This window comes from Gouania willdenowi, chromosome 15 (genome assembly GCF_900634775.1).
Source record: "Gouania willdenowi chromosome 15, fGouWil2.1, whole genome shotgun sequence".
In the NCBI taxonomy this organism is placed as follows: Eukaryota; Metazoa; Chordata; class Actinopteri; order Blenniiformes; family Gobiesocidae; genus Gouania; species Gouania willdenowi.
The window spans coordinates 31,556,780-31,575,777 of record NC_041058.1 but is presented as its reverse complement, the minus strand read 5'-3'; the positions used below and the strand labels follow the sequence as shown (position 1 = coordinate 31,575,777).

The 18,998-nt window shown below is 38.8% G+C and overlaps 1 protein-coding gene across 1 annotated transcript in view; it reads right to left on the bottom strand.

Moving 5' to 3' along the window:
* The window catches only part of b3gat2 (beta-1,3-glucuronyltransferase 2 (glucuronosyltransferase S)), a 72,624-nt gene that overhangs the window by 16,099 nt on the left and 37,527 nt on the right, over positions 1 to 18,998 (bottom strand). The window contains exon 3 of the mRNA XM_028469594.1: positions 6,655 to 6,803. Coding sequence (XP_028325395.1) covers positions 6,655 to 6,803 — 149 coding nt within the window. The remainder of the gene's footprint in view (positions 1 to 6,654; positions 6,804 to 18,998) is intronic.

Sequence of the window (18,998 nt, the reverse complement as noted above, 5' to 3'; positions counted from 1 at the left end):
GCAGGTCAAACCTCTCCAACACGTTACCCCTCGACAACCGCCGTGTCTCCGAGCCCAACCTCTGTTTGTCTGGGAACTGCCTCTATTGGACCAGGCGAGTGAAAATATATTTTAATAATAAACATTTTGTTTTCTGTGTTTCTTTAGTGACTTTAGTTTGTGTTTATATTATTATTTAATGTATGAGTGGGGTCAAGTTAAACATTTTATTTTTTGTATTTGATATTGTGCATTGTTGGAATGCTAATGCTAAATAAATATTTTCATATTTTTAATTGATTTATTCTTGAAACATTCATATAAATATATACAATTGCAACGTTTTAATTTTAGTGAGGTTAGTACACATTTATCCAGAAATGCAATGGGAGTAATCACCTGCATAAAAATGTATTTCGGTTTCGGTTTTGAGCCTTGGTTTTTTCATTTTAAGTTTCGGCCAATAACTTTCATTTCTGTGCATCCCTAGTAAATGATAGTTCATGTTATGTTGTGCAATGAAAGGGAGAATAAAATGGGATTAAAATTTGCTTCTTTGTGGGATACCATAGTAACTCGAGTAGGTTACTGTGCAATCACGTGATCGCGACCGTCAATCGAGACGAGCAAGCTCAAAAATGTTTTATGAAAAATCAACTTTTGCAGTGTTTTAAACACATATGAGGTAACTTGAGTTTTCACACAAAATGTGAAATAAATCCATCCAGTCCTTTGTGTGTGGTCTGTGTAAGTCACAACTATATCTATCACTGAACCCAGATGACTATGGTCCCATTGAGGTGTTACGTGACTGCTTAGAAAAAGTAAACTGCTGGATGAGTGAAAACTTCCTTCAACTAAACCATGACAAGATGGAGGTGATTGTCTTTGGTAACAAGGAAAACAGGACTGCTGTCAGCAAGTATCTGAGTCTGGATCTTTAGAAGATAAAGACCAAGTCAAAAACCTTGGTGTTCTGATTGACTCAGATCTTACATTCAGCATCAGATCAAATCTATCACAAAAACAGCTTCTACCACCTAAAGAACATCTCCAGAGTGAAAGGTTTAATGACTCAGAAAGATCAGGAGAAACTGGTCCATGCTTTTATCTCCAGCAGACTGGACTATTGTAATGGTCTTCATCAAACATCTACAGCTGGTTCAGAACGCTGCAGCTCAGGTCTGAACCAGAACAAAGAGATCAGAACACATTAGTCCAGTTTTAAAGTCTTTACACTGGCTCCCAGTCAGCCTCAGAATAGACTTTAAAGTTCTGCTGCTGGTTATAAATGTGTGAATGGGTTTGGTCCAGAATACATCAGTGAGATGTTAGTCAGGTATGAACCCAGCAGGTCTCTCAGATCTATGGACACAGGTCAGATAGTGGAGCCCAGAGCTCACAGTAAACATGGTGATGCTGCTTTTAGTTGTTATGCTGCAAAGAAGTGAAACAAACTGCCAGCAGAGGTGAAGTCAGCATCACATGTGAACATTTTTAAATCAAAGTTAAAGGCGCTTTTTTTCTCAACTGCATATGATTGAGAGAGAGATTTTTGGTCATGTTGTTGATGTCATGTGTTTGTTGATGATTTGAATTGATTTTACTGATGATTTGAATTGATTTTACAGAAATGTTCTTATTGATTTTAAACAATTGAATGTTTTATCATGTAAAGCACATTGAGTTGCCTTGTGTATGAAATGCGCTATACAAATAAATTTGCCTTGCCTTGCCTTACAACACAGAGAAAAGTGCTCCATTTCAAATTTTCTTTGCTTGTGATGTCACAACCTAAATCAGGAAAAAAAAATACTCTCCCCTCCGCTGGTATCTCCATCCATAGACTCCACCACCAACCTGATGAAAACTTTTGCGAAAGTCCACCACTGTTATTCTCGCTAGCAAAGGAGTGATAGTAATTAAAATCACATGATCATCGTGAAAAACTGCTGATCAATTGGCTGCAACACCTGTAGCAGGACAAGGTGCACCTATAGGCAGGTATATTTTTAGTATTTCCCCCTGGGGTAAATAAAGGACTCCTGATTCTGTCTGTCTGTCTGTGAGGCTGAGCTCCAGTGCACCCTGTTGAACAGGAGCTCTTTCTATGGAGAGTGATACATAACTCGCTACGACAAACCCCGCGGAAGAGAGGGGCGGGGGAGGTCTTTGCAACTCCAGGGACACCCCCCCCAAAACAGAGAGCTCTGAAAGAGCTGGTTTATACTGGATTCATGTTACGTTTTGACCAAACCCCAGCACAGATATGTCATTTAGACCACAGGAAACTGTTTGAAAAGGTAAAAAATGGGTATAACATGCCCCCTTTAAATGCTGCATTTTATTAATTTTAGATTTATATTTCAGAAAGTGAAAGTATGGAATACAGTTTAAGATTGTGTGTGATGTTTAAATTTGGAAAAAGAGTAATAATATAATTTTTTTTAATATTACATCAGTTTTTTTCATCAATTACTATAGTAATGTCTATAGACATTCCAGGCGACCCCACCCTGGTTTAGAGGATTTAGACAAACAGTGCGGTTAGACTAGATATTATTTATTATTTATCATGGTTTACATGGTAATTGGGCTCCAATTTGACAACAACATACTTTCAAGTTAAACTTTAGTACGATTTTCAATGACAATAAAGGCTATCTTACCATATGACTAATCCAATTGATATATTGAATCTCAGCTGAGAAGCAACTCCCTCCATTCCACAGAAACCCAAAAAGCTTTTAAAAAATATTCCCCACAGTGAGGCTTAGCGCTTTCATAAAGCCATGAATTTCACACATTTTCTCTGGATATCCCTTCAGAGGTAAGAATACAATACCACCCATTTCTCACAAAAAAGTCCTTAAAGGCTGCTTCGTGGTTGTTGTCAAGAGGATGAGTGGCTCCATAAAACCCAGTGCCAACGGGCGCCATGGCGTTCTGAGATGAGCCTCATCGATCCACGTTGTCTAAGCACACAACAGGAATTGATGGCGCTTATATGGCCAACTCTGTGTGCTTGTGCTCCTATGTTTAGATTGTTCTACTACCCTAAAGCATTATGACTCATGCTGCCAATAGTGTGCAGAGATTCCCCGTGGTTAGACGCTGCTGTGACGGGGGCCATTATGACTGCAAACACTCCAGTGCTGAAATAAAACTGATGAATGGAGTCTTTATTAAGCTGTCATCTGTGACATTCATCTCCACACTATGCACACCATTGTTTTTTGGTCAGAAACATATTCAAGTCTATCTCCACAGCCCAACAGCAGAGACGATCCTCTATTGCAGTGTTTCTCAAATGGGGGTACGCGATGGCACTACAGGGGGTACTTGAGAGAGTATAGTTAACAAATGAAAGCATTAAAAATATGGGGTTTTATAATATTTATTTTTAGTTGAAAATGATAATAATACTAAATATTACCAGCAACTCACAAAAACGACAAGAAAAAATGAAATAAGAGAAAAATATACTGAATAATAAAAACAACAGACAAACAACAACAACATACACAAAATTACACTAAAAACACTAAGAAAGAAAAATACGATCACCAGCAACACACAAAATGACAACAAAGACACAATATATGAAAAAAAAATACACGTCACAACAAAATATACAAAAATAACAGAGAAACTTACAAAACAACATAACAAACAACCAAACGACACCAAAAACACACACACTGAGAGAGAATAATTTAAATAATACCAACAACACACAAAAACACACAGAATGATGATAGAAATGATCTTGATTAGAACATGAACTGAAAGCAACATGAAAGAAAGGAAGCACTAAACACTGTTTCTTTCCACTTTATTACAAAATGAGATTCTTTCAAATGTGTTGTCACTTATTCATTCCATAGTTATGATCTATAGTTGTTGTTTCATAGTATTCTGAGCAAAATGTTGTTGTCGGACAAAGGGGGGACTTGGATTCAAAAGTAAGAAAACGCAGAATTTGCGTTCTGAAAAGAAAAAAATCTGAACCATTTTTTTTTTCTTGACCTGAATTTGAAATGGGAATACCTCACCTGCTATTCCGTGACTAAATAAAAAATATGAGGTAAACACTTCAGGGTGCGATCACACCGAACGCGACTGTGTGTGTATGTGTGTGTGTGTGTGTGTGTGTCTACGGGGCCGTGTGACAGGAGACTGATCGATTTTTTTCTTTCTTCTCCGGCCGTATATTTACAGCACTTATCAATAACAGCGCCGCTTTTACGGTTTAAACCAGGGGTGTCCAATTCTGGTCCTCGAGGGCCACTATCCAGCATGTTTCAGATGTTTCCCTCTTCCAACACACCTGATTCAAATGATTAGGATCATTATCAGGCTTCTGCAGAGCTGGATTAGGAGTTGATCATTTGAATCAGGTGTGTTGGAAGAGGGAAACATCTAAAACATGCTAAATAGTGGCCCTCGAGGACTGGAATTGGACGCCCCTGGTTTAAACTATCAATTTACAGAGTTACTAAAGGATGAGTTCACTCAGAATGTAGGCTTATTCAAGAAGGTAACCGCTTTCATTTTGCCCCGGTATTGAGGAAGTGTCTAGCGGAGGCCTACCACTGCAGCAGCCATCTGACTATAGCGAGTGGGAGGGGCTGCAGCCTCGGCTCTACAGACAGTGAAGGACGGGAGAGTTGTCTCTTGAAAAGTTACATTTTTTCAACTTTGAGCGACTAGGTCGCGCTTGACCTCGTTGCTCAAATCACGCAAGTCACGTTGCTTGAGGGGAGATAACTTGAGGTAAGAATCCTGTTTAGACATTAAATAAATCATATTTAATATTTAGTCCTTGTCTCCCATATAAGTGCATATTTCTTTTAAAATGACGGTATTGAAACTGATATTGTTAATTATTAATAACAAGCAGAGTGTAAGAAGTGTTTCACATCAGTCTTGAAACACAATAGACTGTCCTATCTCACTGTGCTAATTAGGAAATGTCACAAGGAGCTTCATTAATTGACTAAGCCAATCAGACAGCCGCTGTTAGTGTTTAAAGGTAGAATTCCTATGAAACGGATGTCAATACATCAGTTAATCAAGATAGTCAGTCGAAAAATAAAAAAATATTTTTACAGTTTAAAAACACCCAAAAAAACACAAAGTGATGGACTTTATAATTGTGACGCACCAGGAACATGTCGGCCAGGGGGCGTCTTGAGTTGTTTACAGATTCTGAAAGTGTGAACTCTAAGCTTTCCAATGCTCCAACACTTACTTGTACGTGTCTAAATACACATACAAGTACACAAGGGAGAAAATGGTCTTCAAAGATTGGGAAGTTTGCATTACTTTGCATTAACCCAATGCCCAAGCAATGGTTTTAATAGCTGTTTGAGCTCAGCACGAGTGCTCAGACACAGTTTCACTTTTAGCAGCTTATAAATTCAGCTTGCATAGCCTTTAGAGGTGATTATCTTCGTAAATGGATTATTTCTGTGGTCAGAAGAGGTGAAGAGGACAAGAAAGCGACTGAGCAGCTCTGCTGAGTGTTTAAAACAGCTGACTTTAGTTATATGAGTTACGTTGCTGTTGCACACACACTTTTCAAAGCAGTGTTAGTCTGACCCATAATCAGAATAGATATTTTAGTTGTAGCCATATATTTTACTTCAACATGCAGTTTATTGGCCTATCTGTGGATAACCAACGACACTCGGTTTGTTGATCAGCTGTGGGATTCCACACCTCCAAACAAGGAAGCTGCTCGACACTAAAACAAGCTGTTTTCAAACACAAGGTTTACCTTTCAATACTGTTATTCAACTAGCCTATTTTGTAAAAAAAAAAAAAAAAAGTGAAAATCCCAATTTCCTCAGAAAATGATGTGGCTTTTATCCTTTTTCTCCATTTCTTTCATACTGACTTGTTCCTGGTTTTTTCACAGTGCATCACAATTTACAGCATGTTTAAATGTACTGTAATGTTGCAGCTGAGGCAATCTGGCATGGGAAGTAGGATTATAATAATATATAATATATAATAATAATATTGGTTTGGATTTATATAGAGCTTTTTTCTAGGAGACTCAAAGCAGTATTCAGTCACACCAGTCATACCAGTGGCGCTAAGCTACATTGTAGCTACAGTTGCCCTGGGGCACACTGCCACAAGCATGGCTGCCATTTCGTGCTTACGGCCCCTTTAACCAACACTCATGCGCAATTCTTACCCATTCATATGAGGCAATGTGGCTGAACAATGACTTGGATGAAAGCAGGATTGGAACAGAAGAAGAAGAAGAAGAAGAAGAAGAAGAAGAAGAAGAAGAAGAAGAAGAAGAAGAAGAAGAAGAAGAAGAAGAAGAAGAAGAAGAAGAAGAAGAAGAAGAAGAAGAAGAAGAAGAAGAAGAAGAAGAAGAAGAATATATTTTCAAAACTTGACAAAGAAAACTTTCATAAATGTATATGTTATTGCACTTGATTGACTCTTTGAAAAAACAAACCTGTACTCCAATCATTCAGTGCTAATGTTAGTGTTTGTCGCACAGGGCTACAATAGAATTGATATTTTTCTAATAGTCCATAATGAGTATTGTTGTCTGCTCTGCTACTTAACTAACCTTGTTCATTTTATTAATAGAGTAATGAATAACAATACATTTGATGTACACATGACCTGCTGTGAATGGTTACTGACCCGTGTGCAGTTGTTAGCCTTGGGCTCTAATTCGGAGACCTTGGTGATCTGCTTGAGGAAGTCAGATTCCTGCATTCCCGGCTTAGAGCCCTGTCGTTTGAACAGTGCTTGCGGGTTCGCCAGGATCACATTGAGGTTCACCGCAAAACCTGGGGAGAAAAGGACTTTGGTTATGCGGGACAGTGGACTTATGAATATGTAAAAATACTCGACTAAACAACTCCAATACATTGTCTAAATCTTACTCGTGGCAGAACATGCTGATACTCTAGAAGGGATTCAAGAAATGCCATTTAAGAATTTGCAAGTTGTTTTTCTAAATATATTTTAAATCTCTAACCTTTAACTGGAAATACCAGGACTCAGTGCTTTGCCAGAGGACACATTCACTCACACACATGCACAGAAGATTGGCAGGATGGATTAGATTAAAAGCAAATGATGGGTCTTCTATGATCACAGCGGATAATCACAGTTCTTTAGTGGATCTAATTAGTATAATGTGGCTGATAGGGAATCATTTACCACAGGGGTGATGTGTTCTGTGATAATTATCACAAAGACGAGGAAGTCAGAGTAAAGCTGAAATACAAAAAAACAGAACAGATTCTGCATGTCCCATAATTACAAAAATAATAATCAATCGGACATGCCTATAAAATGTGTGTCATTACAGTTGAACCTAAGAGGAATCTGTATTAAGGCAAAGAACTTGCTATTTACACAATGAATGTGTTTTTAATTCTATACAGGATTTTTTGATAGATGACAACTTGTAATGGATACAATAAGTGATAAACAGAACATTCCTTTGTTATGGTTGTGTTTTGCTCAATGTTCTTTATTGTAAATTATTGGTTGTGCACTAAGAGGCATTAAAAATGCAATAAACACAAATGTGCAAAATTTTGTACGTAGACATGAAAATTGGAAAATGTGGAGTACTAGCCACTGTCCTTGGCTCAAATGTCCATTCTTAATGTATGTATGTAACATTTTATTGATATGATTAAATACAATTATAAAAAGATGGAAATATTTTAATCTTGAGTTTTTAATAGTGTATTAGTGCAAATTTCCCTCATTTTGAAAAATTCAAAACGAAACATTCATGGACAAAAAGGAGCAAAAAAATCAAGTCCAGACTAAGCATGTGAATCTCAATCACTGACAATGATTTGATACACCTCTCAATATACTACCAACGATATGATACATTAGCGATTCATTGAGGGGCGGATTCACTAAAGGTTTAGGGGTATTAAAATGTGCAAACGTCACTCCACGCGCTAATAAGCCGTACAAACCCTAGGGAATCAGGAGTACGCTGCTGCTGCACGTGCGCCCCCAATTCATTTAATTCCCTAATGAATATGTATCGTAGGCGGATCTCCCAGGGGGAGCAAAAATATGGGAGGAGGAAATGCAAATAAAGTTATGCAGTGGGAGCAATGCGATTCATGAAATCTGGAACTGTTTGCAGTAATAGTTTTAATACCAGAACATAGTACAACTGAAAAGCAGGTGCAAACACACATTCAGAGATCATCCCTGCAGTAAATGTGGACAGAAAACACAGTGGAGATGAAAAAAGTCTCCAGTTGTGTGAGTGTGTGTGTGTGTGTGTGTGTGTGTGTGTGTGTGTGTGTGTGTGTGTGTGTGTGTGTGTGTGTGTGTGAGACTTTGGTCAGACTTGAATTATGGGCTCATTTGCTGAAGTTAATTAACACTGGGTTTAAATAAAGTAAACTTGAGTTAAAACCTGCCTTTACCTTCCATGCATTGCGTTGTTGTGTAAAAGCACACACACAGTGGGATGTGTGTCCATCTCTCCTCCTTGGGTCAGTGTCACACACATGCACGCGATCATCCGCGCGCATGCACCATCCGTCACTCACAGTCACATCCACGTATCTATCTATCTATCTATCTATCTATCTATCTATCTATCTATCTATCTATCTATCTGCTGTAATTCATCCATTTTTTAAATTCATTTCCTCTATTAACACCTCCAATTCTACTGCTTTAAATTTTTATTTTTGCTTTCGCGCACTCATGTTCACCCTCTATGTTCAACACAACACGTACAATATGCTAATTTAAATAAAGGTGGTCTGCAGCAGTTTGCACGTGCACTAATCATTGCTGCAATCTTAGTGAATTCCGTGCAGCAAGTGAGGAAACTGTGTCACTAAAGGATTTAGGGAAGCAATTGAATTACCACCCTTTATTTCAGATCTAGTGAATCCACCCCTCAATCCCCTAGTGATACGATGCGATTCACCCCTGTTCCCGATTCGATACGATTTGATATTGATTTGATGGCAATTCAATTCTACACAATGCGATACAATGCAATTTTGTGAGGTGGGAATCAACATGATGCAAATAAATTATACCAAAAATTTAAGTAGTGAATAAGTAGCTGCAATTCAATATGGTACTAGAGGCAGATGATTTATTGTATTCCTTATAAGCAGCAAATTGAACAAAAAGTGCATATTTTGCTTATAATCTCTACTAGTACTATGCATCACTTTATACAACTTCTTTTTAGTCTCTTAAAAATCACAACAAAAAAAACAGGCCTTTTCACCAGTAGTGTTGGGATTTGGAACCAGATTCAACGTAAGGAACTGAAATGGGTTCCTCACATTTAGAACCTGTTTATCACACTGTCACAACTTAAACATTAAACAGTGAGACAACATCACTCTCATTGAGTGACTTAAATTAACACTTTCAATAGTACAATGTCCATATTCCTGTCTGCCACAGATACTAATATGAACTATTCAGCAGGTATTAGGCTAAGACAGTAATGAGGAGCAGAAAGCATTAACATTTATAATATTAATAATACTACTAATAATAACCTTTCGAGACTTCCGTTTCTGGCCATGCCTTGACCAGGGGGCTAGTAACGTGCTTAACACCGATTTAAAGTTTAAATTGCCCTTTTAGCTCTATTTAACCTCACACAGACCACCAAAGTGCAGTGGTGATTGATTACGACCATGAGTTCTAACCTGAGAATGACAAAAAAAGACACTAAAGCCGGTAAAAATGAAGACGAGTCAAAAGCCGCTAACACTCAAGGCTAGCTTGGCAAGCACAGATAACATCAGTGAGTCGCCAATGCTAGCTGAACTCCGACAGATTTGACAAGAATCCCGGGAGGCTCAGAAGGACATAAAAGAGTCCCAAACGCAGATGGAGACATCAATGGGAGATATTGCACATAGAATTGACAATCTGGATAAAAAAATGTCTACCGCAGAATCCCAAGTGAGTAATGTGGAGGACAGAGGCCTTCGGCAGGAAAGGGCATTAGCTTATCTGCTAAACAAGGATGCTAAGCTAACGGCACGACAAGAGGATTTGGAAAACAGTCTCTGCAGAAGCAATATTCGAGTCAATCAGTGCGTTAGAGTAGAAATTTACAATAATCATTGACATGCTCGCCTTCCCTGATTTCCTCTGAAACTCTTTTAACTGAGCAGCTTTTCTAAAGCTACAGCTGTCTGTAACACGCGGACTGCAGAAATAAGAAGAAAATATGCATGCTGCTTTAGCTTATTGTTTTCCTGTACATCAGGTAGGATGGACAGGAAAACAATAAGCACACCATCAGAGACTTGATCGATTTTGATTCTGCACACACATTCAAACATCCTGATTTTATTTGATGAGAGATATGAGAATTAGTCGTTATTTCTTTGTTCTAGTAATTTTGCCAGAGTTCTTGGGAAAGCCTGTTTTTCCTTTTAAATGGCTCCATCCTTGTGAAGAACATGCTTCTGGGTCATTTCAATAATTTCAACAAATGGCCCATACACTTTGGTCTAAAAAAAGATGTATTACTATACCAAATTTCTGTTTCCTATGTGGTGTAGTTCCTGAGATATTGGAAGCTGAAAATGAAAAAAAAATGACGCGCAAAAATCGACACATACACACCCCCTCACTAAATAGTCCATACCTCAAAAAGTATTCATAGGATCAAACAAAAAATGTAGTTTCTATTGAACAAAACCATTGTTAAAAATTTCTGAATTTTTTGACATAAGTGCGTGGAATGTCTTGAAAATTCGTTGAGTTCTATGAGTCCAAAATTTCGCTGCAAATTTAAAAAACTTATTGTTTTTTTTCGATTTCCTGGATTGGGCGATTAAATTATGAATGAGGCAAAAATATTGAGAAATTAAGGCCCCCATTTCCGCCACCTAAAGTGCTTACGCTGCATTTTGATCACTGCGCATGATTCATCTGAGTAACCTTCTTCTCCCTGCACTGTTGTAGGTGTGTTTGTGAAAATGCGGTCCGGGACGACCAGCCGCACTGGTGTGGGGGGTGGGCGTGCTGCGGAGGTGCTGACGTCTGTACCGGGGTTGGCGCGGGGTTGCATGGCACTTCAGGATGATGCTGTTTGCTGGGGGTGGCACTCGCTGTTCCGGTGGTTGGGGTCGCTGTCGATCGCCTGGTGGGTTTGTCCTGCTATCTGCAGGCAGATGGTTAAGTCTGGGCGCCTTTGGTTTGGGGCTGCTATACCACACCAGGTTTGTGCCGTTGGTGTGCCTTCTTCTCGCGATGGTGGCCGTCGGCGGGCTGCTGTTGGTGCTGCTTCTGTTACTGTTCCTTCTGGCCTGGAGTCCGGTCTCTGATGCTTCTGGGCCTGCCGGCAGGCGCCCGCTGGCTGCCTGATCGGCGTGGCTCTGTCTTGTTCCTCCGCTAGGGGGCTCTCTGGGCACTCCCCTCGGGGGGTTGGGGTGTGGGTGTGGGTGGGGGGCCTTGGGGTTGGGGGTTGGGGTCGGTGGCGGGGTGCGCTGGGTCCTCGCGGTGCGGTGACTGCCTCTCGGCCTGGGATCTCGGGGGCATCTGGGGGGCGCTCGGCCAATTACAAAACAATTACAATTAAAGCTGCAAGCAGCGATGAACGGGCCCTCGCAACCACACGCATGTCGGGAAGTGCCGCAGAAATGTTAACGTTGTTGAGACGACATCTGATCATTTTCAAAAATTATATTACAAACTTTCCTGCAATGTTCTGTGCAAATATAATGCCTATAATTTCCTTTTACCAATAGGTGGCGCTATGACTATGAATGACAGTTGAGTTAAACCATAACTCACTTTTTTGACATACAAATGAATCTTGCACTCTTAACACAGTCTGCATTTCCATCAGGCATCTCAGCTCAATTGTTAATCTCATCCCTACAAGTGTTTCTCACCAACTAAACACTTCATACACGTCTCAAAAGAAGCTCAATCAACCACAACACTAACAAATAAACACACTTTAGAAACACACATTGTCACTCTGAGCACACTGTACAAAATACTAACAACAAAGAGCATTACATAAAACACATCTTATGTTTTAAGTACAGTAATATAAAACACAAAATCTTATAATCAATATATTTAAAAAAAAACTTTCAGATTATGTACAAACATGTATTACTTTATTTTGTAAAATATAGTTCAATACAGTAATTATAGGATGCATGTCTTAACTGTTGTTTTGCTGAAAAAATTCTCATAATTGATGCAACTGTTGAACGCCGCAAGTTTGGCTGCAGCCTTACACCAGCCTCTATAAGAGAGAGTCCATGATTTAGCCCATGGTTACAGTTTTATTGCTAACAAGCATTGGTCCAAACTGAAGACACATGTACAAAACTCTGAACACAGTTTGCATTTCCATCAGGCATCTCAACTCAACTGTTAATCTCATCCCCAAACACTTCATACACGTCTCAAAAGAAGCTCATTTAATCACAACACTAACAAATAGTGTCACTGTGGAAACACTCTGAACTACAAAATACTAACAACAAAGAGCATTAGGAGAGTGTACAACATAGCCATGCATGCTGGTGAATAGTTGACTTAACTGGCGTACTGTAGTTTTGTATGAAGTAAAGATTGACAATGACTCGAGATATATTTTGCTAAATGTTTTAATGTTTTAGTGCCAATATTATTTTTTTCTGCAACAAGCAGTGGCTGAAATAACGGCTCCTCCTGGAGCCAAAAAAATACCTTCTCAATGAAGACAATACAGTGTATTAAATTCTATACGGTTAAAATTATATAGAATTATGTTTTATTTTATTTAAATCTATTATATTGATCATGTAAATCGAACCTTAAAAACAGTTTAAAATAAAATAAAATAAAATAAATTGACATCAAGTAAAAACAATATCTTGCATCTTCAAATTCTTACACATGAACACAATGTTATATGAAGTAGATTTTTTTTAGTTAATGTCTTTGAAAGGCTACAAAAAGTAACTTGAATTTGATAACACATGACCATGTGATCAACACATGCTAATTGCTAATTTTTGCCACACATAAAACATGCATATTTAACCTGCACATTGGTGGTTAAATGAATCTGTCCTCACACAATTAAAATCTCTATTTTCTTCCAGAATAGTGTTTATGTTGGTTTAGTTATCTGACCAGGGATTTAAAACTTAAGGTTAGCCACAGGTGAAGGAAAGTTGATGGTCTGTAGATGTTCCAGGAGGTGAAGTAGGAAGATGCTGAGTCATTGCACAATGTGATTTATTTTAGGTTCACAAATTGTTATATCTTGATTTTATTTGTCATTAATCATTACAAGCCTCTGTAAAAAAATAACTATTTATTTCAATAGTTTTTTAAAACTATAGGGAGCCATTGCAAAATAGCCAAAGAGCCACAGACCCCTGCTCTGAGAGAACCACAGTTGAACATCTGGCCTGGCATCATAGTCAATCAGTTCTGACCCCTCCATGCTGATTCGCAAAAGAGTACATTGGTGTTTATACTCGCCAAGTTGCGTGAGCGCGCACCGTCTCCTCACCCGCAGTGCGGAGCGAGAGAGAGAGAGAGGTGCACTCAGTGGGATGTGACGGGCGGTTCAGCCGCTTCGTCCAATATAAGGTCACCCATACGCACTCGCACGGATGCGACCAGATACATTTTTCACTCGCACACACTGAAAAAATAGTTGCATATGCGACCAATTTGGTCGCAGTCTCGAGCCACGGCTTGATGAATCCTCTAATTAGGCCAAAATCGGCTCTTTATAGAAGCACAGAGTCAAAAACATCACCGCTGCAGCTGGATTCACATTTGGGGATGTGAATCAATGCTCACTGAGGGCTGTGATTGAAGGAAACCGTCCTCCTTCCTCTCAGCTTTTATAGGAGGAGCGGGGCCAACAGTGAAAGTTGGTGATGCGCGAAAATCCAAATATTCCGTCTCAGCCAATAGCAAAATTCAATAGTAATAGCTGGTGTTCAACCCTTAGAGGCCAATAAACCAAATACGCAAAATTAAAATACTTTTACTAAAATGTTAAAAGTTGGACTAGGATCAATCAACAGCACTACTTAATACCCAAATACATATATGTATTCATCAGAAAAATGTGGGTTTGGGGTTTAGTTACTCTTTAAATAAATGTTTCCACATCTATGCTGTCTTTTTTATTATTCATTCCCAATCCCACAACGCAATGCACAAACCTTTTATGAAGTTCAAGTCACATGACCATTTGTCAACAACCTGATTGTTTGTGAAAAATAAATCTTGTGAGCAGCAATTTCAACCGACATTTGTTTGTGAGTAAATTCTGTTATTTCCAGTAGAAATACCTTCTAATTATTGATCTGAGGCCGACAGTGTCTTTACTGTTTTATTTGTTTCAGCTATCACCACCAACAGCCTTAAAAAGTGGATAAAGGGACAAGGAACCAAGGAAAAGCAGACTAAAACAAAGGTGTGGAATAACAATTCAAGCTTGGTTGGTTTCTTCTGCTGCAGTCTGGAGGTTCCTTTTCATCAGAGACCCTCCAGGCCGACCTTCTGCACAGGCTTTAGTTTCTCCTCTGTGTTTGCTGTTCTCTTTTTCTCTCCTTCTGTTTCTGCTTACAGTTCTGTGATTTATTGTCTATTCAGAGGCTGATATGAAAAACAAAGGCATTTATCGCCAGGGCACAAACAGATGGAGGCGCACTCGTGAGCCACAGCATACCAAAGACAGAGCGCCAAAACGAATGAACTATGAATGCAACCTCTGTCACCATTCAAATAACAATACATCTGAAATGACACCTCATTCAAACACAGTTTTACATTTGATACCTAAGATAAGCTCATTATCGGGGAGTGGTGGCCTAGTGGTTAAGGACGCTGGGCTTGTAATTGGAGGGTTGCCGGTTCAAGCCTCACCTGGGCCGTCGAAAGCCCCGATTTAATCTTTAATCTTTAATCTATCACAGGCACGCCCACTGAAGCTGAGCCAACCTGTCAGTTTACAGACTTCAATGAACCTAACAAACTTATTGTTGTTTTGGTCAGTGGAAGAAAATCAGCCTGGAGAACCAGAAGGAAACATGCATGCTAAAGAAGAACATGGAAATCCCATAAAGTAAAAACCTAGACTTCAAACTCATCGACCTGTGCTGATCCGGGAATATAGAACCCCACAAACCACATTGCATTGCACATTGCAGCTGGTGTAACTCTCCAGTTTGGCCCACAGTCCAGAAACATGTAGGCTACATTGAAGTATTCCAAACTTAAAAGTTCAAAAACATTTATTTGCTATTGGTAAATGTTTATAATGATCAGAAAAATGCCTTATGTGCTTGAGCTTCAGAAATATGTTCAAAAAATATGGTAAACTTTGGAGTTAACTTTTTATCTGTAAAATGGACAAAGTGAAGGTTCTTTCTGATAAGATCTAAAACCTCACCAATCAGCTACTAGAATCTAATGTTTGAGAAAAAAATATTAGTACAGTAATTGAATGGCGCCCTGTCCAGGGTGTACCGCCACCTCGCGCCCAGTGTGAGCTGGAGATAGGCACCGACAGACCCCGCGACCCTGAAACAGGAACAAGCAGGTCTCAAAATGGATGGATGGTTACAACTTAAAATGTTGGTTTTCAGTTTATTCATGTTCGCCATTAAGTATTCCAATGTTTAAAAGTGATGACATTCTATGCTTGTCTGTTTTCAAAATTCCACTATGGTATGAAGGCATTGAACAAAGTCGACTCATAGGGCCTGTCATAGGGTTATATTACCCTGTTACTTGAAAAACAAATGCCGTTATTCCAAACAACTGGTTACAGAATCCAGAAAATCTCAATAAAAAGAGGCTAGGTTCCCAAAGTGGGGTACGCAAATTCTCATAGGGGGTGAGTGAATAAAAATTTAAAACCATGGTGTGATAACAAACTCGAATATAAAAAGAGCAGCAGTCTGGAGCCGCCATGCATTGCTACAAATTACACATTGGTCTCTGTAAGACTGCCCTCTAGTGGTGAGCAAATTCAGTACGTGGCCAGTCATTCTGTTCTCACATAGATTTAGGTTAATCTGATTGATTAATTTACACCAGTGATAATTCTGAATAAAAGGTTTTCTTGTGTTTAAAGATTATTATTCTTTTTTTAAATATATATATGTATATATGTGAATATATATATATATATAAAAGCATTCAACACTTGGGTTTGCTCTTCTATGGACCCTGAGTGCAATGTTAAGCATGTACGCCGAGCACGGGATGCACACAACATGCACACATAACAACCTAATTTTTCGAGTATGTAGCTGCATAATGAGTGAACACACTTGTATCCCAGAACATGCATACATTGTTGTCCACTTCTCTCGCTTCAAGTGCAGGCAGGTGGAGGCTTGATTTAGAGAACACACACACACACACACACACACACACACACACACACACACACACACACACACACACACACACACACACACACACAGGATGTCAAAGACAAAGCAGTAGATGAGGACTGGGACTTGATAACACAATAATGCTAACACATGCACTGGCACCTACACGGACAGCCTGTGAATATTATTCATGTTCTGTAATTTTTATTGGCACAGCCATTGTTGTCTTTACACACTTTAGAGGATAAATAAGGGCTTGGTAAAGCAGTCACAGCTGTAAATCTTACTGTTGCCTCATTTTGTGGTGCAATGTAAAATTAAGGCTGATAATTACAGTGAGTGTTTGTGGGATCAGACTACCGGATGGGAGAGGATGTGTCGACTCGTCACACCCTACCTCTGCTACAATCTCTGTTCAACTGTTTATTTTTGGTGAGCATAGCCATTCCCACAGTGTGTCTATTTGTGAGGAATAACAATTGGCAGCCTGGTATTATTGGGTTAATGGTAGGAGTCATTTCTCCAGGGGTCAGAGTGACGGTGAGCACTGATTACTACTCTGATTGGATTTTTGCTCAGGAGATATGAAGATGTAAACAGATTGATGAGACCCCTGCTCAGTCTTCACTCTCCATTACCAGGATATTAACTGGAGAGACACTTGAAGTACAGTCCCTGATCTACTGAAAGCATGTGTGTTACTCATTAGGATGTTGTGGAGGGATAATTACCTCTGAAACCATACACCTTTAATGCAGTGATTCTCACTGCTGAGGCTTTGGAACATACAAATTATAACCCTAGAACCTATTATAATTTATCAAAGTTCTGTTTTAGAAAAACTATCTTCAATTGTGAAAAGTCAGCATAAATAAATCCCCTTCAAATTAAAAGCAGAAGGCAAATGCTCGCGACCCATGGAAATGGGTTTATGACTTTTTTTGGGTACTCACCCACGAGTTGAGAACCTCTGCCTTATTACACAAGGAAAAGAGGTTTTAACCACCACAACATGGAACTGGATCATATGGGTCGGAGAGTAAACTGCTGCATGTTTCCTTTCATTTTCTTTTTTGTCCTCATGGTTTGCAATGAAAGGATGAAACCAGAAAGCCAGTTTTTTTTAAAGAAAACATGATAATCCTTTAATTTTGCTAAACTTGCGGCAGCTCAGGTTCAATAGACCATGTAAACAACATCTAAACTCATCCAGAAAGACAGAACAGGTTAACCTTCACTTTATATGTAACATAAACCTGATACCCTAACTGGGACCTATGGGAAAGACATTTGAAAAGCCTAAAAGTCTAAAGCGACTCACGGCATGAATATAGTGAGATGGGCTCTAGTACAGAGTGACTCAGTCAGGATAAAAAGGTGTGGATGGATGGACGTCCTCCCCATAGTCTAGGTTTTCTCCTTTTTCTTCTGTGTCTCTTTCTCTCGTCTTTTCTGCATTTATCCTGTTATGAATACTGACCATTCCTGTCAGTGGTTCATGGTTCAACCACTTAGTAACTTCCACCAACGGTATGTTTATGTTTAATTGTTTCTGTAGCGATTGGGTTTCAGCCTGCTTTAATAAAGGGTTTGAGTTCAAGCCCTAGAAGACTTTTTTAAATTTAAGAATTTGTTTTGTTTCACTTCCTGATTTAGTTCTTACAGTAAGTACTTCATGTCTGCTTTAATTTCCCTGTATCTGTCTGTAGGTCCTAAATTCCTGTTTGTTCATCACACCCCATCTTATAAATATGTGCAGAGAGATATTGAGTAGCTTCTACTCATGTCCTCCCTCCGATACTTCAGGAGTGTTTGAACATGGAGTGAGTGCTACAGCATTGCCTGCGTTTTGCTTCCCACCGGATCCTGTCGATGTTCTGATGTTGCTGGTTTTCAGTCTGTTGCTTTGGTTTGTCCTTTTGATTATCTTTATTTTGTACATTGTTGGTTGTGATGATTGTTTTTTGGTTGGATTTTAACCTCTAAATATTACCCAGGGTTTTACACAAACTTTTCCAGTGGTGGAACTGGTGCGACCAACTGAAAAAATTGCAGAAAGGCTGTCCTTGAATTACCTTACCTTAGCATAACTTAGCATCTGCATTGTTTCACCCCATGGAATTAAATTCAGAGGGTCCAGCTCTTATAGTGGGGTCTCCTAACCCTCTTCCCCTGGTCAGTGGTCTACAACCTTTACTCTACAAGGAAACATTTAACCTCATCTCACCTGGATTAAAGTCTCTGGAGCCAAAAAAATACCTTCTCAATGAAGACAATACAGTGTAATAAATTCTATACAGTTAAAATTATATAGAATAATGTTTGATTTAAATTGATTTGATTCATATTGATCATGTAAATGGAAACTTAAAAACAGTTCAAAATAATATGAAATTATTTGACATCAAGAAATAAAACAGTATCTTGCATCTTCAAATTCTTACACATCTCAGTTTACATGAACACAATGTTATATAAAGAAGATTTTTTTTAGTTAATGTATTTGAAAGGCTACAAAAAGTAACTTGAATTTGATAACACATGATCATGTGATCAACACATGCTAATTACTCATTTCTTGCCACATATAAAACATGCATATTTAACCTGTACATTGGTGGTTAAATA